The sequence below is a fragment of the Ptychodera flava genome, chromosome 19 (genome assembly GCF_041260155.1).
Source record: "Ptychodera flava strain L36383 chromosome 19, AS_Pfla_20210202, whole genome shotgun sequence".
In the NCBI taxonomy this organism is placed as follows: domain Eukaryota; kingdom Metazoa; phylum Hemichordata; class Enteropneusta; family Ptychoderidae; genus Ptychodera; species Ptychodera flava.
In genome coordinates this window covers 9,877,388-9,901,852 of record NC_091946.1, presented here as the reverse complement: position 1 = coordinate 9,901,852, position 24,465 = coordinate 9,877,388, and the positions used below count along the sequence as shown (strand labels likewise).

Below are 24,465 nucleotides of genomic sequence, written 5' to 3'. Positions count from 1 at the left end.
CTGTAAGATGGAAAAAATAAATGAACACTGAGTGAGAATCTTACAATGGAAACTTGAAAACAATGATTGTCTATTCTAAAACATGCCTTTATTTCTTTCATGAGGCTGTGAACAATAACTCCTTAAGTTAATGTTCCATTGTCCAGAATAAAATCAATCCTAAATGTCTGTGTGTTTTCAGTATTGGCAAATCAACATGTAAATGGTATGAAGTGAAATGATGGAGACCTTTTATCCTCTAATATTTTGGCTTACTACTTTAAGGCGTTGTACATATGTACATTATTGTAACTGTACCCCTGATAATTTGAAATGTATAATAGAGGAATAAGCCTGTTGTGTTGTTCAGCTCAAAATTTTACTAATTCACTGCAAGAGAAACTGGTAATGAATATCAAACAATACTACTTCTTTTTAATCTATGGTTATTTGTTTGTACTCCGGGCAATAAACTTGGATGTTTCAAATACAGTATGTTATTCACATGTGAAATTAAGCAGGGAAACATTCTTACCTTGTTCTTTGATCCAAGCTTTGACCTTCTCCTTACTATTAGCTATGGCTTGGTTGGCCATACTTGCCGTGCTAGGTAGCGGTGTCTCCTTGGGTGTCTTATCCAGTACACCCGCACCGCTGTTTGTACTTCCACGTCCCCATCTTGAAGGGTTTAGGCTGGCTAGGAAAGAAGCCTTTGGAGATGCCCCAGTAGCCTTAGCTGTGTATAGAAAAATATACTAGGATTTAGTCTGACAAGCCAAAGACTTGGACAGCCCATAGGGTGTATAAAGCCTTGTGGGGGTTTGATTTTACTGTGAAAAGCTGAGTTGGTTAGAGTACTGATTGTAAACACAATGGGATAGTGAAGGCTATCATGTTGAACAATACCAATAAGTAGACAATGATGTCAAATTCCAAGTCTTTATCACTCTGTTCATTGAAATAACTACTTGTACATATCTATACCATCACAGTGGAATTATTTAACCACAGGAAAAATCTATGTTAAGTATCCAGCTTGCATATTCCAGTTGATAAGCTATCATAAATGATATGAATAAAATGTCAAAATCATCTGAATGTCAAGAAGGCAATATATTCAGGAAGTTCATGCCTTCAGCTGCACTGCAAAGCACAATAATGCACTCTTACTGTAAATATGAAATACATGTAATGACAACATGTATAATAATAATAACAAGTCATCGTTGATGACACAGTCCCCACTTGTTAATGGGTACTTTGATTACAGGTCCTCAGAGAGGATAGAGTCCTCTTCATTAGGTCTGTGATAAAAATACTTTTGAATAAATTCGCTTGGTACATGTCTGAGTTATGGTTCTGGACATGAAAAAACATAATAAAATGGCCACACGGCGGCCATATTGGATCGTATTACAAAACAAATCAATGTGCATGTGTATGACATAGGTCAATGTCCTTGTACCAAGTTTGAATAAAATTGGTTGAGATATGCCTGAGTTATGGCTCTGTACATGAAAAAATCGTAACAAAATGGCCGCACAGCAACCATATTGGATCGTATCACAAAACAAATTGATGTGCAAAGCTATGACATTGGTCAATGTCCTTGTACCAACTTTGAATAAAATCTGTTGAAACATGCCTGAGTAATGGCTCTGTACATGAAAAAATTGTAATAAAATGGCCGCCTGGCGGCCATATTGGATCATATCAAAAACAAATTGACATGCATATGTATGACTTAGGTCAATGTCCTTGTACCAAGTTTGAATAAAATCGGTTGAGATATATCTGAGTCATGGCTCTGTACATGAAAAAATTGTAACAAAATGGCCGCACGGCAGCCATATTGGATAGTATCACCAAAAAAATTAAAGTGCATATCTATGACATTGGTCAATGTCCTTGTACCAACTTTGAATAAAATCAGTTTAAACATGCCTGAGTTATTGCTCTGTACATGAAAAAATCGTAATAAAACGGCCGCCTGGCAGCCATATTGGATCGTATCATGAAACAAATCGATGTGCATCTGTATGACATATGAAGTAATCCTTGTACCAAGTTTGAATGAAATCGCTCCAGGCATCTCTGAGATATCTGCGTGAACGGACGGACGCACGGACGGACGCACTGATGCACGGACATGACCAAACCTATAAGTCCTCCCGGACGGTGTCCGTGGGGACTAATAAGTACAATAATGCTGGGATGCAGTGTCTACATTTGACTCATACCTGGAGCAGCTCTGCCTTTCATTGTTGGTGTTGATCTCCCAGTAGCAGACACAGCAAAGGATCTTGCTGATCCTAAAGGTGGTGAAGTTTTCCCATAGGGGTCTGGACTATCATAGGCACCAGTTGGGGTAGCCAGTTCATCTGGTGCAGAGTATTTACTCTTCCTTGCACTGGTTCTCTTTGGGGGTCTTTTCCTCTTGAGAACATCACTCAGTCGACTACATTGAAAGCAATTATACACATCAACTCAAATTATTGTTGGCTTGCTTATGGTAGTATGCACCTTGAAATTTAAAGATTTAAACTTGGGACTAAAATTTTCTGTAAATACACTTCAAATCGTTCCCTTTGAAATCAAGAATAAACTCATAGGTTACTGTGCAAAATTTGGTACTGGAGAATCAAATTACCCAATATTTACTGATTCTTGAAATTCAAAGTGTCTGTCATCTCTTGTTAACTCTTTGGGGAAAACTATAAATTTTTTGATATTCACAATGTAAACCTGTGAACACTTAATTTACTCCTTCAGCTTCATAATGAGCCCCACACGTGTTACACCAAAAAAGTATTATAAAAGTTTAGAGTCCAAATATCTGTCCTAAGGGTGCATTCTGGCTTGTGTGAAGACAAACCATCCACAGTAATTCTAAACTGAAGACAGAGCATAAATGAGATTTTTGTACAGCTGTTCCTACTTTCAATGCAAAGATAAACCCTTGCCCACTGAATATTAGTATAACCCTGTAGTTTTCAATGGAAAATTTAGTCCTTTACAGACGAAAACTTGAGGTAGGGTTAAATATAGCATTTGGTTTTGGTTAGTATTATATAGTGGACTTCCTCTGAGCTTGTGCAACCTAATTATTAGTCAGAAATATAAGGAACCCCTTGAAAGTCAGTGAATTTTAGCTGAAGTAAATGAGTATTAAGATCTAGATCATGAATTTACTGTCAGTGTAAGACATGTCCATGTTTGAGTTGTTCCTAGATAATCTAATTTTGATGATTATGAATCCTGGGCTGTGTTACAATTATCAAGATTTGTGCTTTTGTAGCAGTAACACAGATTCTCAACATTCAGGGCTCCCGCTACCCGATCGCCAATTAACCAAATGCTACAAAAAATTAAAAATGGCTACAAAAATTCCAGTTTGGCGAATGTAGTGGCGATTGATTTTCTAGACAGTGCCCCTCAACAGAAATTACAGCAAACAATCAAAAGTTGTAAGATGTTGAAACAGTTTACCCTCCTTCCTACAAAGTTGCAATGTATTGAAATACTGTACTCTCCTTTCTACAAAGTTACAAATTCCCTGGTACGTGAAGCAAACATTGTTGCTGTTCGATACTACCGTACAGTACACAGAGGCTTTGCTTTGGGCTTGCTTTGCCACTGTACTGTGAGCCCCATCCGTCCTGGAGTCTATCAAATGTTTTACCTACTTAGCTTGAATCAACATTTGGCCTGCAACTACTCAGTTTGATAGTAAAAACCATAATTTCAAAGGAAACTTTCACAAACGGAGTCATAATACAAAGGAAAAGGAGAAAAACCGAGGTTTTCTGAAAGGTCAAGTCTAGGTCATCTCATCATGTGATGTGTAGCATGAAGACCCCTAAGTACACAATTATGGTTCACAAGAAACCACCTAGGGTGGTCCAATAGCTGAAAGGTAATTTCTGTTGCCTGAAATGGCATTGAGCTTGACTGTCAGTTTTAAATTAAATTTTATTAAGAGTCATGGCAAAGGGAAATTGTCAACAGTAATTGCAGTAAGCATATCCATTTTCATATCATAAAGTTTGTGAATTGCAATTTTGCATGTTAACATCAAAGCAACAATTCAAAAGTAGAACTATTACAATTGTCCATTCGGCCTATTTCAAACTGCTATAACTTATACAAGAAATTATGTGATTCTGAATTATTTTAATATTTTTTGCAGATACCTCCAGTTTAATGATGTAGAAGTGAACATCAAACATTTCTCGATCATATCAAAATATGAAATGAAAATATATCTGAGCTAAAATGTTATCATAATCATTAAAACAATGAATACTCTCAAACATTGAGTAATTTAAGGTGGTTGGAAAGGCTATTTTTGCACCAATTCTTTTCTCAGAGTTAATGTCAAGTTTCAAGTGTTAGAATCAAGATATTTAGTTCAAATTTTCAGGATATCTCCCTTAGTTAATATTTTCTCCAAAGAATATAAAATTGTATATTTGCAGCCATGATTTTGAAATATGACACCAGTAAATATTAAAATTTAATTTTTCATATTTTTTTTACATATTTGAATTTAATAATAATTGGATAGTATTAATATTACCAAATTAGTTATAAATATGTTGACACTATTTATTGTAAGATTTGTACGGCAGGATTTGTAAATAAATTTGTTTTTATGATTTTACATGGGTTTATATATCAAAAAATTATTAAAAATTCTTTCAAATTTCAAAATGTGATTTTTCAAAAAGTACTTCAAATACAGGAAAATTGTGCCGTACAAATCTTATCTGTAACCTTGTTAATAGGCTGTAAAAATTCCATGTCCATATCTCATTTCAAAGTTGGATTAAATTGGTATACAATTATGTAGGAAACTGTTATTCTGTCAAAATGTTGAAAACAAGCCATATTTGCACCCCTCTTTTGAAGTCATAGAGCAGTTGTTTTTGGTTAATCTCACTTTTTACACCTCTTTGACACTCAAAGAATCTAAAAATGCATTTACGATAGCAGTCACTCACTCTGAATGCCAGCACCGCCTTGTCAAACTTTCCTGAAAAACAGCAAATAATGACTTTCCTTTTCAAACATTTTATTAAAAGCTAGGGGACTTCTACCATAGTTAATACACTAAGGACTCCCCAACTTTCTTCTTATTTGGTCAGTTTTTCAGAAGTTTTAACAGGCTATAACTCTGCAATGCCTTTGTGCCCAATGTCTAGTTTTTTTATTCCACAGAGAATGTTGACTACTTTTATATTTTAATAGTTTTGTTGAAATTTATAACTGACGCTCTAGCCTTTCCAACCACCTTAAATGAACATATATGATTGTGTCTTGTTTTACAAGAGTTGTGTTTGGCCCAACCCTTTTTGTCTCAAGAAAAATACTTATACTCAAGATGCTATTCAGCCTGCTTGATCACAACTATGACATACTAGTAACACTGGGGCAAATCATATCTACAGTCTGCCAGTATGCTACTAAATGCTTTCTTCTGCACCTAAATTATTTATTTGTGTGGCTCAAACATTTTGATTATTGAAGACTGCATAAATTTGCCACATGAGATGCCTGTAGCTTATGACAAGCTATCATGCCGCAGAAGTATTCTGTAGCTTTTGTAATATACACTTCAAATTGCTACCAGATTTTTTAGAATTGAATTGCTATCTAATTGTATTTCTTGTGGTAAAAGTTTACCACCAGAAATGAAAAATTATTTCTATCCCTGAAATATCAAAGCATAGATTATTAATGCAATAAAAACTGAACAAATATTTATTTAATGTAAAAACTATCATGAACATCATACAAAACATCTTGATTTGTAAATTAGGAACTCCTGAATGCTGAAAAAGCTGTTGCCACACTTGAGATCATGAACTGACTAAAAGTTGCTCAAAATGGCTAAGAGATTTTTGATTTGGCTAATGACTTGGCTAAAGATTTTGGTGGCTTAGGGGGAGCCCTGAACATTCCCTGTCGGACAGTCATTGTGAACACATTTGGCCTTGATCCATTCTAATTCATGTCCGGATATGATATTCTGGCAAATGAGATGCAACAAAACTCACCCTTGGCCGAGAGGATCTTGTTCTATGGAGTCATCCAGAGTAGGAGACAATAGATCTTTACTGGTACTGAATTCATCAGATGTCTTAGCTACATCAGTGTCTTTCTGTGGGGAAGGCTGATCCCAATCAGATTCTGCCAGATTTTTCACTTGATGCATAACACCTGCAAATACAACAGAGAAATGATCAGTCAGCATTTTTTGTTATGGTCAGAATGTACCTTTTACTGTATCAGAATACAACAGACGTTGCCAATGTTCAAAAATCTTGGCAAACACACTGTTACTAATGTGTCATGCTGCCTCTCACACATCTGCACCACTGTACTATGTAACTCTCATGATGTCTACCCACTTTCACAATTAGTGGAAATTTCTTTGAACCAGCCTTTTGTCAATACACATGTTAAAATTGAGGGGAAATTTTAGAGTTAGTGGCATGTAATATTGGCCAAGAGGATATATTGATATAGACAGCAGACAAAGCAGAATAGAGTATGGGACTTATGGGGAATACCGAGGTTACACCATACAGTTGTCATAATTGGCCTTCCCTACTTTTGATCATGTTTCTATGAAGCTCAGTAACACAAACCAAATAACGAATTCACTGGATGATGTCAGCATCACCAGTAAAAGCACTGACAGCTGAAATGACAGAAGTGGGAGGACCTGAATAGTGATCTAATTGTGTTCAATTACCTTCTCTCCTGAAGTAGACATGAAAGATATCAGGCAGTTTCTGCATAAGGATTTCAGCCATCTGTATTGCACCAACAACTACCTTCAAGTCTTGAGATGACATCATGGAAGCTATATGACTGCAACAAAACAAAGGAACATGGATAAGTTTCCATAACTTTATGCAAACATTTGCACTAAAACTGTCCAAATTTTAATCCCTAAATTCTTCTAACAGATTAGTTTGCAATGACCAAAGCGAATGGAAAGTATGCTGAAACTTTTATATCTTGCAGATATGACTCTTCTACAAGTTACAAAAATTTTCTTGTCTTCCTTTTACACATCCTATCAACAGTAAGAATATGGACGTTTAGTTTCAAATATCATAATTACACGCACAATTGAACTGAATTTGTTCTTATTTTGAAGCTGTTGCAAGCTCCACAGAGATTAACAACCAGATATGAACTGAAAATGCTCACGTGTTTCATTATATATTGCAGTTGTGTAAAATTGAACCTTTGCCACATGTTTACAACTTCATTGAAAGTATTATGATCAACATAATGAACAATAATCACTGCCGATTAGGTCATGAAGTATACAAATATGTAATAAGCTGAAATAAAAATATTAAAGTTCTTTGACTGCTGTCATTGTATCTCCACTTTATATAGCAAGTGTAATTACCATTGGCAAAGTCCTTCAAGCCATATATGCCGAGCTGTGAAAGCTCATTAGACATGCAAATTATAAATGAGCTGACATGAAAATGTGAAATGACTTTTGATATTGTTTTAACCTGGTATAATCATCAATGTACATAGCATGTTTTGCCAACTTTGATCAAGTAAATCCCAGTATATATCCCTAATAAGCAAAGTTCATTAAATATGTAAATTAGGAATTGGCTTAAGTAAAAATGCTTAATGATTTTCAAGTTTCAACAACTACAATCAAGTTAATTCAAATATATATCCCTACTTGGGAAAGTTCATCAAATATGCAAATTCGGAATTCGCTGAAGTAAAAATGCTTAATGACTTTCAAAAATATTGTATCATAGTGGCTTCAATACATGTAGCAAGTTTGGTCAATTTCGATCATGTCAAATCAGATATATATCCCTAATTAGGAAAGTTCATTAAATATGCAAATTGGGAATTACCTGAAGAGAAAATGCTAAATAATAAATGAGCTGACATGAAAATGTGAAATGACTTTTGATATTGTTTTAGCCTGGTATAATCATCAATGTACATAGCATGTTTTGCCAACTTTGATCAAGTAAATCCCAGTATATATCCCTAATAAGCAAAGTTCATTAAATATGTAAATTAGGAATTGGCTTAAGTAAAAATGCTTAATGATTTTCAATAATGTTGTATCATGGTATATGCAATAAAAGTAGCAAGTTTTGTCAACTTTGGTCAAGTCGATTCAGATATATATCCCTAATTAGGAAAGTTCATTAAATATGCAAATTAGGAATTGGCTGAAGAGAAAATGCTTAATGACTGTCTTTAATGTACATAGCAAGTTTCATCAAGTCAATATAGATAAATATCCCAAATTATGAAAATTCATTAAATATGCAAATTCTGAATTGGCTGAAGTAAAAGTGTTAAATGACTTTCAATAATGTTGTATCATAGTGTCTTTAATGTATATAGCAAGTTTCATAAATTTTGGTCCAGTCAATTCAGATATACATCCCTAATTAGCAAAGTTCATCAAATATGTAAATTAGGAATTAACTGAAGTAAAATGCTTTATGATTTTCAATAATGTTGTATTATAATATCTCCAATACATGTAGCAAGTTTTGTCAACTTTGGTCAAGTCAAGGAATTGGCTGAAGAGAAAATGCTTAATGACTGTCTTTAATGTACATAGCAAGTTTCATCAAGTCAATATAGATATATATCCCTAATTAGCAAAGTTCATTAAATATGCAAATTAGGAATTGTCTGAAGAGAAAATGCTAAATGACTTTCAATAATATTGTATCATAGTATCTTCAATACATGTAGAAAGTTTGGTCAATTTCGATCATGTCAAATCAGATATATATCCCTAATTAGGAAAGTTCATTAAATATGCAAATTAGGAATTACCTGAAGAGAAAATGCTAAATGACTTTCAATAATATTGTATCATAGTATCTTCAATACATGTGGCAAGTTTGGTCAATTTTGATCGTGTCAAATCAGATATATATCCCTAATTAGGAAAGTTCATTAAATATGCAAATTAGCAACTATCTTTCACGTCACCCCTTAATGGTTCCCACTGCTGATATATACAGGTGTGATCAACATTTGTAGCAAATCTCATCAAATTGTGTGCAGTTGTTTTAATGTATATCTGTTTTCTCTAAAATCATTAATTATGCAAATTAACAAAAAGTATGCAAGCCACGCCCACCAAAACCTTTTCAGTTCTAGCCATTTTAATTCTGAAGATGTCTACCAAATTTGACTGAAATACGTTCAGCCGTTTTTGAGATAATGGGGATACAGACACACGGACACACACACGGACACACACACAGACACACACACACACACACACACACACACACACACACACAGACATGGCTAAACCATATGCTCACGTGTGTGAACACGTGAGCAAACAAAATGGATAAATTTACGACGTTGAATAAAGTAAAAATTTTGTGAGAGGTTAAGCTAGGGAATTATTATCTAATCACAAGGCCTGATGATGTGTGATACGAAATTTATATATAAGAAATGTTACCCAATACAGACAATTGTTTACTCTACAACAATCACTTATTTCTATCATGACTAGAACTAACGGTCAGAGATCACAAGACTACAATCTATATACATTCATAATTGGAAAGACAACCTTATGTAATATTAGAGTCATGCAAGGTCATCAAGATATCCACTACAATTTGCTTTAATATATTGGTGAAATGAAGTATTAAACACTCCCGTTTTGCGGTGAAATTTAACAAAGTGGTCTTTCTCAGAGAAGACGACATATATAATATTATATACAATTAGTTAGCAGATGAGTGTGTTGTCATATCTTGCTTTGGATATCCCTTTACTTCTTTTTTTGAGTTCATACCGTGGCTAGCTACTAAGCAGTGTGTCCTCTTACCTGGAAACATCATGACTTTTCAAGACCTTTTTCAGTAAATCTGGACTTGAGAAATAGATCATCCTCAGAATTGCTCTGAGGCACTTGTGTCTTACTGCTGGGCCAGCCTGTCAAGATATCAAAAAACAATGGTCAAATACAATCATACACTGACATTAACAACCAACTATGAATATATCATCCTCATATTACAGTTTTCAAGGAAAATATGGTAATGTCTAGGTATGTTCTGATACTAGGTATATGTTTGTGGTAAACTATTCTGAAATAAGCAGAATTCGCAGAAGAGAAAAATGCCAGATAGAGAATATTTATTAATTCTGTTAAATACGTAAAGTCAATGTGAGCAATGCAAATATTTGGCTTTGATATGAGAACAGACATCAACAATTGAAATTCTGCAGAGTGAGGCTGATTAATAAGGCTTATTAGAAATTTTTGACAGACAGGAAAAGAATTTGTTCAGGGTCCTTCTTTCAAACAGAATAATACTTACAGATGAGCTGTAGACTTCATACAGGACAGCAAATAATGTTTTGATAAATGATGAAGCCAGGTCTACATCGTCCTTAAGTAGCATGGCACGAGCATCCTCTTTCTCCAAAGCTGCATTGGAACCTGTTGATGGAAATATATTGCAAACAATTATAGACGGCAGCCGAAAACATCACATCACAATCACGTACTAGTGTTTAGACAGAGACTGTGTCAAGCCTTGGCTAGCTGAGGAAGTGATATCATTGTGTCAAATGTTGCTTAATTCCATATATTTCTGTATTTTGACAAGAATGTATAAAATTTTTTCTGAGTTATCATTCTAATATTATGATTTTCTAACAACAAATGAAGCTAATAGGTTATAACGATAATTCTTTTTTCCAGGTTTTTGTATTATCTCTTTTTTTTTAAGTTGAATTCAATTACAGTGACCTTGCAACTGTGGTTTTATGAAATCATTCTACACTGGCGGAGGACTAGTGTCAGTACAAGGTTGTTATGCAACATACTGTTAAAATATCAACCAGGACTCATCTATTATTCGTTAGGTCACAAAAAACAGGGACATTTTGCCTCAACTCCTTTGCTCCCATTACTTTGAAATGTGAATATCAAAAGCCATTTTCCAAATATTTTTTAACCTGGAAATCAAAAGGTGAGATTTTACTGGTTTATCTCAAATTTGTATGGTAGAGGTGGTGTTATGGCAAAGGGCTTGTCAGCATACAATTTCTAAAGTAATGGATGGACAAGGTGATCTCCCTTCTTTCTGCCCTTACATTACTGTTTTGGCCACAAATACACGTATCACTGATCTGTAGATGAAAACATGGTAATTTACATATTTACACAATTTTCAGACTTCTTTACCTGAAGTGGCTGTGACACCAATTGGATTAGCTCTTCTCTGTACTGCCCTGGCAGTCCCTGTGTCTTCATTGATCTGCTGCATGGCATTGAAGTCCAGGGTGTAAGCACGTCCCATAGTTGATAAACACACTTCATCTTCACCTGCATTGTGTGCTGCCTGATAATTCAGAATAATACACAGAAGAAATTCAGTTAATGCCAGTCGATATCTTGTCTAGCATAAATATCAACTTATCATCTTTTGTTTGATCAATTAAGTTATTATCAATTTGATTCTGTCTTGACAATTGCTTGATTATTTTTAGGAAAAGTGAAATAGCTGTGATACCAAACCTATGCATAGAAAAAGTATATACTTGTTAAATATCCATATTTTAGAATAATTGTATCAGCTTGTATAAAACATTGGTATGTGGAAAAATCTACTGAGTACTGTTCAATCACACACATGTAGGATAACTGTAATAGGATTAGTGGGCCTACACAGAACGTGTTTTGAGAAGACATTACACCCTATGAACATTTAACTTGCATAAATTCACCATTACTATATGCTTTGAGTAAAGCTCTTGTACTTGTTCACATAATGCTCGGTACAGAAATTTTAATACACTGTGGTAATCAAAGGGTAAGTTCTTTGAAATATGCCATCATATATTGAAAACTGATTTTATAATTACTTTACTGTGGAGGTACATAAATTCAATTTCCAAGAGAGAAACAGAAGCATGGAGAACAGTGGTATCAATCCTGACAGATTGATGTAAAAGCATGACCCTAACTGACCAGGAAACAACACACTCTCACATGCTATCTTATACCATCTGGTCTGCTTCCTCCCTTCAAGTATCCAGTCTGTATCAACAATGTTGTTGGAAAGATTCTATGCAAACTATTACAAAACCTTGGTGCTTACTTCAATGATTCTGTTATCAATCCTGGTGTAGGGATGCCACAGTCCCCTGTCATCTCTCCACTGCCAGGTGGCAGCATCTGTATTCTGTACAGTGCCTTTACGCAGCATAGAATCCACGGCAAACAGACCAGCACTGGGCAGTTTGGGCATCAGCTCACTGATGGTAAATCATAAACAATAAAGTTTACAAACCATTTGTCTTATCGATGATAAAAATTTGTATTCTGGAATTCTACAATAATTGTGCATGTATGGTTCTTTAAAACCAACATCATGGACTTTCATAAATTTGTATGGTGGTTTAGTATCTTTGCTTCAATACAAAAATATTTCTTTACACTCAGAGAGTTATTGTTGACAAAGCAGTATCACTTTAGCAGCTGTTTTTGTGGCTGATGTTGGCATCTTTTAGGTGAATTTGATCTAAAGCCACAATCTAAATCGCAAGAGTTCCTCAGACAAAATCAATAAGAAGTTTGCGACGTGGGATACCTGATGGCCAAAGAAGCATATGAATATTGAAATGTAATGGAGATAATTTTAAGTGGCATTCTATGCTACCTTAATGTGAACTTACCCAATCAGAGAAGTAATTTCATACAGTTCCTGGGGAGTTCTTGGAACAAGCTGTAAAAGTAAAGAATTGGAGTGTTATTATTACGGACAGATCTCATTTTTCAAACACTTGCCAGACCATAGAGGGCAAAACTCACTTTTTTCGAAAGAAACTTTACCATCTACCCTGCCACTTTCTGTAAGACAAGGTTTATTGTAACACGTAACCACCCTAGCCTTTGACATATCATACCAACAAATGCATTTTATAAGATTTTTATAAGCATGACTAAAAGATGCACAAAGCACAAACATGCTAATAGTCAGATTTTTGAATTTCAAAGTGGTTGGTATTTCTTCACAGTAGACTCTTTGCAGACCACATACCTCTATCTCTTGGCTGGCTTGGTCTTGAGCACCCATCAACAAATAACCAACTGTTTCAGCAATATCTGTGATGATAAAAGAGATTTAATAGAAGGTTCACACATTACGGATGCAAACAGTTCGATTTTCTTGACATTCTCCACACAACAAATGATGTGCTTTCAGAGATACAGCTTTAAAGAAATGCAGATCTGTGTATTGTATGACAGTGAATCTCAAAACAACTTGCTGAAATGGTTGTATCAAGAACACGGCAACTTCTATGGTCCTATTTGTGCAATTTTTCTGCTTGTAGCTTACTGCACCTATCAATTTATTGAGCAAGGACTGATTCTTGGAAACATGTTTCTGCTTTGGGAAGAAGTGAGGCTGCACTTGTCAATCATGGTGATCTGGTCACACAGTGGCTGTATTGGTGCTAAGCATTACTCACTTTGTTTGAGAAGTTGGACTGCCAGATCTGGACAGTTGGAGCACATCAATGAAAGCATACGGATCACCATGATGAATGTACCAGTACTGATCACTGGAGGTGACACAACAAGCTAAAAGACCAAGAACAGACACATAAAGTTTACTACTGATATTCATTATATCAGAAACCTGGTCAGCATGTGACATCAACAAGTGCTATCAGGGTACATACCCCTGTATTTACGCGATCTGGAAACCACTCACATTTATTGTTCTCTCCTGATATGAATATAACCGCTGGTAAAAAGGGTGTGGAGTCTGACATACCTTGGGTAAAATCAACAGGAGATCTCAGCCACTAACTGACACTTTTATCACCAAAACTACACAGGTAAGATTTGACATTACACTCTTCTTTGCCCTTTGATATTTGTTCTCTCTCCTTTGATATTTGGACAGTTGGTTTTTCTGGTTATGGAATAAATTTCTTTTATGCTAGTCCCTCAAACATTCATGCAAATAAAGGCTTTTGTTCAGTGAACACATTGTAATTATCTCATAGCATGATATAATGTATACTGTGAAATTTTAATAGCTTGAAATATCAATAAACTACACACTCTTTGACGACAGAGTAACTGTATTCTTGTGTTTGGCAACTGATTAAATTTGTCAACACTATTATGGTACAGTTTAGTATGGAGCAGCTTTTCGACCTTGTCTTCTGATCTGTAGGGAAGGTTTGGTGAATGATCAAGCTCTCCAATATTGTACACTTGATGCTAGTCTACAGCACTCACCAGTTGTTGGAGGTTTGTCAAAACTCCATGAGATGCGATATCTTGCAATAACTTTGCATCACTCTGGTAGTTATCAACTAGCCTGGCAAAGCACAGACAACAACTTTCCACTGACTTCTTATCCTGAAAATACACAAAAACTTTGTCAACTGTTGGGATGGCTTGTGTGTGGGATAGGGAAAAGTCACAGGGGTTCTTCAGTCAAACATTTAATAAATACAAGAATATGCATGGCAGCAAGCATGATGTCACCTAATCAAGCCAGTGGATTTTTACATCTTGAGTGCTAAGACTTTATGTTGGACAAGTCAAATACTGTGATGAGAAACATCTGCTGTTTTGCGTTCTAAAAATCTAGACAGAGCTTCAACCTATATGAGAACTGATATCATATCACATTGACATCTGACAAGAAAGCACTAGGTATACAGACAAACAAGAAGGAGATTACAGAGATCACATTTTGTAATTGCTGACATTTAGATTGTATTGTAGTAGATTTACAGTTTGGGAAAAGATGAAAGTATCACACGCAGATAAACAAGTGCCATGAACACAAAATCATTTTAACAGCTACAAAAGTCATGAAGTTTCAGTACAATAAATTCATGAAATTGTATTAATTGTGGGAAGACTTCGTAATTTAAAAGCTTTCACACATGTTTGTTCACAAAGTCGGTGGAACCTGAATGCATGGATTCATAGAGTTTAAGGTATCGTATGTTAAGGGCTTATCTTTGCTGAGTATGAGTGATGCACATTACAAACCTGATGTTGGAGCCGCCCACTCAGAAGAGGAAGAGAATCAGACACATAGTGAAACTCGTCAACACTGATATTTTGACAGCAATTTGCCGCTACAGTCACAGCAGCCCTCTGTGCTGTGATGGAAAAGAAGTCCAGATACAGCAGACATGCTGACACTCCTCCCTGAGCAAAGAAATACATACAACAATTGGCATTTGAACATACATTATGGAAGGTATCAGAGCTTTGCAGAGGAAAGACTGCAAATGCATAATCAATACTCACATTGAACATAAATTTCAAGAGTAAATATAACTAACGAATCAAATATCCTGGTTTTTTTATTGTTCACTTGGGATGAAGTAGGTAATATCATTTGACAGGGTAAGTGCAATAGTAAGGATTATTTCCAAGTTCATCTTCGATGTAACTTCACTGTTTGTGTATTGTACAGATTACTTGCTACACCATGGGTACAATTACAGTGTAACAGAATTCACTAAATGTGAATTTTTGCAACCAATTTCCTCACATGAAAACAAATGTGTTTGGTTTTTTCACACTTTATAACTTACTCCTTGTAAAGTGCTGTGGATATGTTGCCTTCACAACAACCCTGCACTGTAAGTTGGTGTTACAAACAATATTTTTACTCTTTTTTTATGAGCAACTATTGCACTTCTGAAATATTACTATGCAGTTAGTTTTCATACTAAAGTGACAAGTTGAATCAAAGAACGAAGGCAAAATGCAGTATGTTAACAAGGATACACGGACAGCAATAGAAGACTAAGAAATACAATTTTATCAACGACAGGGGTGATCATACAAACAATACTCACAGCTTGTAAGATGGATTTGCTGTGTCTTCGAGACAACATTTCCAAGGCTGTCAATGACTGCTCTGCTACATCCATGCACTGGATAACTTGTAACTAGAATATGATAAGAAAGAAGACTTGTCACCCAAATGAAACATGATTGCTCAAGAGACCAGTGTGTGTACTAAATATTCTAAGAACTGGGCTTTAAGTAAATCTGTTCTTACTTGTTTGGATTCCACTAGACAATATCAATGCAAAATTATCAGCTGAACTTTTCCGATGTATACCAAACTTTGGCAAAGATCTGCTTTAGGAAACAGATATGTTGCCATTCTACACTGCCATTGCAGGCATCAGTTGATGTCTTTGTAAGCTACATCATACATTTGGAAAGCAGTGAGAAACAGTTTGTGAGCTTACCTTTTCTAGGAAGACTGGTACAGCTTCTACCACTACAGCAGACGACCTAGGGAGTGCTTCCATCATGTATGTAAGAGCTCTGCATGCATGGTTCATCTATGAAAAACATAACATAGACTTTACAATCTGGTATGAAAGTTTGGAAGACCTTGACATGACCAGTATACAAAATAAAGATAATTTCTTCAAAGGATCAAGTTTTGAAGTTTTGGCTCTTTTCAATCCAATTTCCCATATAAAGAAATTTGGGGGGGATGGATGAGGTGGGGGGGGGGGATTAAATATATTTTCTAGTTGATAAAACATTTCCCAGATCATGATAACTCCCTATCTTGCTTCCTTGACTTTGTTTTATTGAAAGGGATTCCAACATTTATATGAAGTGGGGGTCTCATCTCTTATATAAACACAACGTTCCTGTCTTACAAACGTCATCACAGGGACATCTCATTAGCGATCACTACACAGTCCAGACCCTGGGTGTAATGTATTCTTGCCACAATCAAGCTCTTTCAAGAGATGGTATGCTACTGGGCATTACACAGCATTACACAGTAGTCATATTATACACTTCATATGTTGTATATTGGAAAGGTGAAAAATAAAATGTCTTTTTGCTGTGTTTGTCTATGTTAGTAATCATTCATCTACTACATTGGTATTGATGGCATTTGGTTTGTATATAGAATATAAAAAGAGCATACCATGTCAAAATTATCTTCCATCTGTAAGAGCGTAATCAGAGCTGGAACTGCTTGTTTGACAGGAAATCCTCCCAGGGTTTCTTCATTGCCCATCACCAGCAGCTGACACATTTCAATGGCTGCCTGCAATTGCTGACTCTCATCTGATGACTGTAAACCAGTGAGAAGCTGCTGGGCTTTTGTACCTGTGAGAAAATCAAGACACAATTAACAGATACACTTCTTGAGACATGAGAGTACATGTAACTGCAAATGAAAATTGTCGACTCTCTATGTGACTAGTACGATACAGAAACCAGCACCTGTACTACATTTGGTATTCAATGCCAGTTACTTCAAATTAATACTATTGTGTTTTTCTCGTTCTTTTTTACTTTGCTTTTTTTTGCTGCTTTTTATCTAATCCACTGGAAATAAATTACTGTGATGCATAACATTATTTTATAAATGTTTGATTCTAATTTCACTTCCTGTTAAACTGTCATGCACAAACAACTCATCTTTTATTGCTGCCACTGCTTGACATGATGACCAGTTAAGCAAACATAGGGCCAAAGTCCCTGAAGCTACTATAGACATGGATACAAAATTAAGTATTTCCTGACTGTATGAAATTATCTCACTGAGGTCATCCTAGGGACATGTAAACCAAATATTTAAGCTGTCTGACCAGCGGTTTTGAAAAAACAAGCGACTCAACAGTTGACAGAGCTCTGCTGTGTTATGTAGAGAATAACCTTTTGTGACACATGTATTGATGAAGAAGGTGGATATCTTTGATAGCTCATTTCAGGATGGCCTGACCAAAAATGGAAAAAAATTCCGTAAAAATACAGATTTGCATATTTCATCAGACTATAATAGCAAATAAACGAGAGTTAATTACATTCTAATTAAAGTAAACAAGACTTGCTTAAATCGAAATTTACGTCATAAAAAAACAGCATATCTGTTAGGTTATAAAGAATCTTGATCTGGTTATCTTTTAATATCAGTATTTTCATCCTATTAACCAAGCACATTTTAACTTTCAAATTAACATTGTAAGTAAGTTCTGTTGAATAAGTTGAGACTGTACGTACTCAGAGAAAGCACACTGAAGAGACAAATGTTTGTAACTTAAGAAGTTCAAGGTCATCAAAAGCATTATAAGGAATCATGTTACACTTTCATTGCACTGTTTACACAGATTGCATAATTGCTATAAATAGCACATGAGGAATCTTACAGCCCAGCTTTACCATAAAACCCTATCACTTTGACCACTCTTTTAATTGACCACTCTATTTTTTTCCTCAAAAAGTAATCTTATTTATCCTTACCAAGTCAACCATAAATGGAAATTAGAACTTTCTCTATCTCTATTTATTTGACCACCCTATCATGACAAACTATTATGAGCAATTTCTTTTAGATAACATAAGTGGTGGTTCAGAATATGTCAAAGTTGGGATTCAGGAAAGTTGCCTTTACATGTTTTAATCCTCAATTCACTATGAACTGTCAAAAAAAGTTGAACTTTCTGATAATTCCACACTAAAATTATTTTGGCTTTGATGATTTCCTAATTATGCAATTATTTAAATCATATTAATTATTTTTTCTGGGTGAATTGATAGGGTTTATACAGTACAAGAATTACATACAATGTAAGTCAAACTTTGACCAAAAATGACAAAAAAATTCCTTAAAAATACACATTTGCATATTTCATCACAATTTGAACAAATCTAAGTTGGGTTATCCCTAGGGACCTGTATACCAAATAACAAAGCTGTCTGACCAGCGGTTATGAAGAAGAAGATTTTTTACCACAAACACCTTTTTTGGCATTAATTTGCCTATTTTCAACAATATCAAAAAATTAAAAAAAAAAGTTTCTCAAAATCATATTTTTCATCTACACAACAAATATCAAATCAGTAAGTACTGCGGTTCTCAAGATATTTGAGTGGACGGACGCCTCACAAACGGACATACATACATACATACATACATACATACATACATACATACAGACTGACGACGGACGCCGGACGGATACCCATCCCAATAGCTTCTATAGACTATAGTCTATAATAGCTAAGCAATAAAGAAGACATCTTTTTCTCAAGATTTGTCAGATACAGAGAAATAGATCAATCAAAACAAATCTTTGCAGTGGAACGAAAACATCAATGAATTTATTTCTAAGTGCTGTGTCAACTGCTTTTTTCCTTCACATATTTTTGCTTCAAGATATCTCATTAGGAATATCCTACTTACTTGTTCCACTACTCATGCTTCTGTTCAGTAGCTGATGCATTCTGGGACCAAGTGCACCAAACAGGTGCGGAGGCAGGCCTCTTGCTTCAAGCAGAGCTGAAATGAACAAATGTGGTTATCTTAGTATTTTGTCCAGTTTGACCTTTCATTAGAAATTTGTTTGACTTTGACCTCTTACTTCCTAACAACTTTGTTCAATTCTATTATATGTGACGATGTTCAAGGACCTTTACAGAAAGACGAAACTTGGACGTCATGTTGGTATTATACTGTGGTCAAAACATGTAAGCAACCCAAATGGGGCAATTTTGTACCTATGATCCACTATATCTCATCTGATAATCTCCCACCAATCATCACATTGTCTCGGTCAATCACCTTCCTGTTACCTCCTCGTGAGGTCAAAGGTCAAACAATGATATACATCAATAGGAAATCAGCAAGTTATGCATAGTTCTGACCTCATTGTGTAGAATGAGGAAATCAATTGTTTTGTGTCAAGGTGAGTCGTGTTTATCCATATGACCCACTACTATTGGTTTACCTTGGACCTATTATACCAAAATACTACAATCTAACACATGAGTGATTCAGAACAAGTCATCGTTGATGACACAGTCCCCACTTGTTAACCCTTTTCCTGCCAAGTCCATATTTCACCACCAGGTCAAGATGGTTAAAATTAATGAAACACAACATATTCCATATGATGTATTTTAACATAATACTGTACATTTGAAGGCTGTTGAAAACATAATACTGTAAAGTTGATTTTTTTTGGACAAAAGATGCCATAACATACCAAGCCAAGTGGGTGAAAATACGTCATTTTTTGGCTCAATACTGCTTTTTACTGACTTGGCTGATGGGGAAGTGGTACAGTTATTACTGTCTGGCAGGAAAAGGGTTAATGGGTATTTTGATTACAGGTCCTCAGAGAGGATAGAGTCCTCTTCATTAGGTCTGTGATAAAAAATACTTTTGAATGAATTCGCTTGAGACCTGTCTGAGTTATGGCTCAGGACATGAAAAAAATTGTAACAAAATGGTCGCACAGTGGCCATATTGGATCGCATCACAAAACAAACTGATGTGCATAGCTATGACATTGGTCGATGTCCTTGTACCAACGTTGAATAAAATTGGTCGAAACATGCGGATATGCCTGAGAAATGGCTCTGTACATGAAAAATCGTAATAAAATGGCCGCCTGGCGGCCATATTGGATCGTATCACAAAACAGATTGACGTGCATATGTATGACATAGGTCAATGTCCTTGTACCAACTTTGAATAAAATCAGTTGAGATATGCCTGAGTTATGGCTCTGTACATGAAAAAATCGTAATAAAATGGCCGCACAATGGCCATTTTGGATCGTATCACAAAACAAATTGCCGTGCACAGCTATGACATTTGTCAATAAGCTTGTACCAACTTTGAATAAAATCGGTTGAAACGTGCCTGAGTAATAGCTCTGTACATGAAAAAATCTTAATAAAATGGCCGCCTGACGGCCATATTGGATCGTATCACAAAACAAATTGACGTGCATATCTATGACATTGGTCAATGTCCTTGTACCAACTTTGAATAAAATCGGTCAAAACATGCCTGAGTAATGGCTCTGTACATGAAAAAATCGTAATAAAATGGCCGCCTGGCGGCCATATTGGATCGTATCACAAAACAAATTGATGTGCATATCTATGACATTGGTCAATGTCCTTGTACCAACTCTGAATAAAATCGGTCGAAACATGCCTGAGTTATGGCTCTGTACATGAAAAATCAGAATAAAATGGCCGCCTGGCGGCCATATTGGATCGTATCACAAAACAAATTGACGTGCATATCTATGACATTGGTCAATGTCCTTGTACCAACTTTGAATAAAATCGGTTGGAACATGCCTGAGTTATGGCTCTGTACATGAAAAAATCGTAATAAAATGGCCGCCTGGCGGCCATATTGGATCGTATCACAAAACAAATTGACGTGCATCTGTATGACATATGAAGTAATCCTTGTACCAAGTTTGAATGAAATCGCTCCAGGCATCTCAGAGATATCTGCGTGAACGGACGGACGCACGGACGGACGGACGCACGCACGCACGCACGCACGCACGCACGGACATGACCAAACCTATAAGTCCCCCCGGACGGTGTCCGTGGGGACTAATAAACTTTTACATTCCAAAGCTGAAAAGTGCTTTACTGACAGCAGTAACTTTCAACAGATTAACTAATTTACTTCAAATGACATGGAATAAATCTTTTCTCCAGTGGAACTTTTTTACATACATTCCAATTTTAGCACAATCTTTGTGAGAAGACACACACTTCCAAAAGCTAACATCCTGAGGATGAATCAATGGTGCAGCTTTACCTTGTAATCTTCCCATCTCAGATTCATCAGAGTCTGTATCACCCAAGCCAGCCATGGCAGAGGCCCCGCCAGACACAGTTCCACCTGAGGCTGTAACGCAACAAAGAGATAAGCCTCATTAGTGTATCATTGGTGAACTATGAAGAAGATTGTCAATTCTTTGAAACAACAACGCCCTATGGACAGAGAAATTTGGATTGAAAATTTGATCACACAGGAGGAGATAGTTCGTTCTCTTTGAGCTGAGACTACTGGTATCATTAACTGTACATTAACAGGATAAGTTTTGAAGAGGAAGTACGGAAAGATTCAAATAATGGCACATGCTGACCTATGATGCATGGACTGAATTACAATGAGCAGGAAATATCAGTTCACCATGAAAACCTAACAAGCCTGAACACTGTGTATACTAAAACCCTTCACTATTGCTATGAAAAATTTATTTCATGTAGCGTTCCATATGACACCCTTTTTTTCAAAGCAATACATGTATTTCTAATCAAAGATGACATGAAAACCCAATCATACTATTTATTTTCTAAAAGCAGAGAATCTAAAAATTGAGTATGGTAGCAATAATTTATTCCGAGGATGAAAGGGGTACATATTTCGGTAGAAAACCACAGTTTTAGTTTTCATGATTAAAATTGATTTAAGTTAAACCTTCATTCTACTTTATAAAATTCAATATATCCTCAGTGTTCTCCCCAGGATCAAGCAAAAGCGTAGCGGCTAATTTGCATAATCATTTGCATATCATTAATTTATATTTGCATATGGATATAAGCTTGCACATGCACCCAGGCATTCATGTACACTCACAACAAAATGCAATGGTAACACACAAGTATGCAATTTGAACATCATGGAAACTCTTTATTACACTTAAATAAATCATCACACTGCACAGTATAGTACAATTGCAATTAAAATAGAAGATTCAAACAGTAACAGCAATTTCAGATTGAAAGCAAGAAATGGTTCGTCTGGTTGGAGTTTCATTAATACATATATTGCTAGTAAAATTGTCAAAAATTGCCAACAAAGAGGAAAATTCATAAGTTTAAGCTTTACACAATTAAAATGTAATTGAGTTTTATATCATTTTTGAACGACAAACACCGCGAATATGTTTCATCATGGGGATCAATTTCAACCAGCCAGCCGACCCCCCCCCCCCCCCCCCCCCCCCCCGCATAACTACCACTGCCACTGAACATCGTCGTTCGATTCTTGATTTTAAAAATACCACAAAGATGATCACAAGACATGAACTAAGTACGACTAGAATCACTCGAAAATCAGGTGTAAAATCTTTCAGAGAACGTGTCAGAGTGGAACCACACGCGACGCCAGGATCAATCAATGTCAACACGTTATAAACACGTCGGCCAACATGGCCGCCGCCATATTGGAATTTATGCAATGTGAACTCGATCGCGATCGTGATCGTACTCGGACAAAAAAAAGATCATCGTTGTAAAATCATAATCAACCTCACTAGTCAACTGCTTCTTTTGTTTCTTTTGCGGTCCATTTCGTTGATCGAAGCATGGGAATGTGATCAAAGGCCCCGCTAGTGCTACACCGCCTAACTCTGTGAATACTTGTCCTCGATGTATACCGACTGAAGGTCTTTGTTGTCGTAATAGTTGTTGTAGAATGAAATCTTGTGAACAACCCAGCCGATTCTTCTATTGTTTTAACGTTCCTCTCAACACTTACGGACAAGTTATCGGACGCATACCATACTTCACACCTTCCACTCTTTCACCAGATTGAAAGTTGCTGTGAGCGCTAATGTGTAGACAATGCATGCACAGCTGATAGCTACGCAGAGCGCTAGCGTGTGAACTAAAGGATGGCGGGAATATTTCAAAGCGTAGCGGGGAGAATTAAAGCGTAGCGGGGAGAGGCGAAAGCGTAGCGGGACCGCTACGCTAAAATGGCCTGGGGAGAACACTGATCCTTGAAATGAGTATATGTAGAAGAAAATGACAATTTTGTTTTACATTATCTATTCTCATTTTTTAAATGGCAAAGGTTGAAAGGTTGATATTCAAATAAGATTAAAATCATGATAAGCAAATTTGAAATGACTCTTACTCAAAATGTAACAACTTTATTGACAAACAAAATTGTTGTTTTGTTATACAGTATTTCACAAAATAATTTGAAAATTTCAAAAAATTTGACCCAACTAGAGTGGAGATAAATTTTTTGAAATGTTGAACACTGGACATATTAAAAAGAAGCCAGGAAATTGAGTAATTTGCATAAATTTGCACTTCTTTCTCATCCAACTTACTACTGCTTTTCATGCTAACAGGTGAACCCAATCAATATTTTAATCTTGGCTTAACAAATTCATCAAAATTAACTAAATCTTTGTAAAACAGTGATAATTAAACAAAATACACTGTGTTATAATCAATGCCACCTTGACTGACAATAAATGCTGTGCCATAAATATTCAAGTTCTATTGTAACAATGTTTGTTAATACACTAGTTTTGGTTGAAGCCATACAGGCCCAATTACCTGTGTATGATTCAAATATATCACTGACTTTGTCAACAGCATGTTTTCTGGGTGAAAAGGATTACTATATCGGTGAACCCTGACCCACATTTTCTCTGAGTAAAAAAGGCTACAACATAGGTGAAGTGTGACCTACATTCTTTCACACTCAGGAGAATTACAACAGATTGACATCGACAGGGAGGTGGTCATGAGTATTTAGCGTGGATTTCAAAGGAGTTAAATTAATAATTGACAAGAAAAGTATCACTTGGTCCTGGAAGTATAATGAA

The 24,465-nt window shown here is 35.7% G+C and overlaps 1 protein-coding gene across 6 annotated transcripts in view; it reads right to left on the bottom strand.

Moving 5' to 3' along the window:
• LOC139118513 (E3 ubiquitin-protein ligase TRIP12-like) overlaps positions 1–24,465 on the bottom strand; it is a 55,795-nt gene that overhangs the window by 15,546 nt on the left and 15,784 nt on the right. For all 6 annotated transcript variants that reach the window (XM_070681839.1, XM_070681843.1, XM_070681838.1 and 3 more), the window contains exons 7-24: positions 21,651–21,740; positions 19,260–19,355; positions 16,995–17,179; positions 16,291–16,386; positions 15,889–15,981; positions 15,068–15,229; positions 14,300–14,422; positions 13,519–13,630; positions 13,086–13,150; positions 12,721–12,770; positions 12,144–12,300; positions 11,228–11,384; positions 10,356–10,477; positions 9,860–9,966; positions 6,740–6,858; positions 6,039–6,201; positions 2,220–2,437; positions 515–715 (exon numbers count right to left, since the gene is read on the bottom strand). In XM_070681839.1, the coding sequence (XP_070537940.1) occupies positions 515–715; positions 2,220–2,437; positions 6,039–6,201; positions 6,740–6,858; positions 9,860–9,966; positions 10,356–10,477; positions 11,228–11,384; positions 12,144–12,300; positions 12,721–12,770; positions 13,086–13,150; positions 13,519–13,630; positions 14,300–14,422; positions 15,068–15,229; positions 15,889–15,981; positions 16,291–16,386; positions 16,995–17,179; positions 19,260–19,355; positions 21,651–21,740 (2,316 nt within the window). The remainder of the gene's footprint in view (positions 1–514; positions 716–2,219; positions 2,438–6,038; positions 6,202–6,739; positions 6,859–9,859; positions 9,967–10,355; positions 10,478–11,227; positions 11,385–12,143; positions 12,301–12,720; positions 12,771–13,085; positions 13,151–13,518; positions 13,631–14,299; positions 14,423–15,067; positions 15,230–15,888; positions 15,982–16,290; positions 16,387–16,994; positions 17,180–19,259; positions 19,356–21,650; positions 21,741–24,465) is intronic.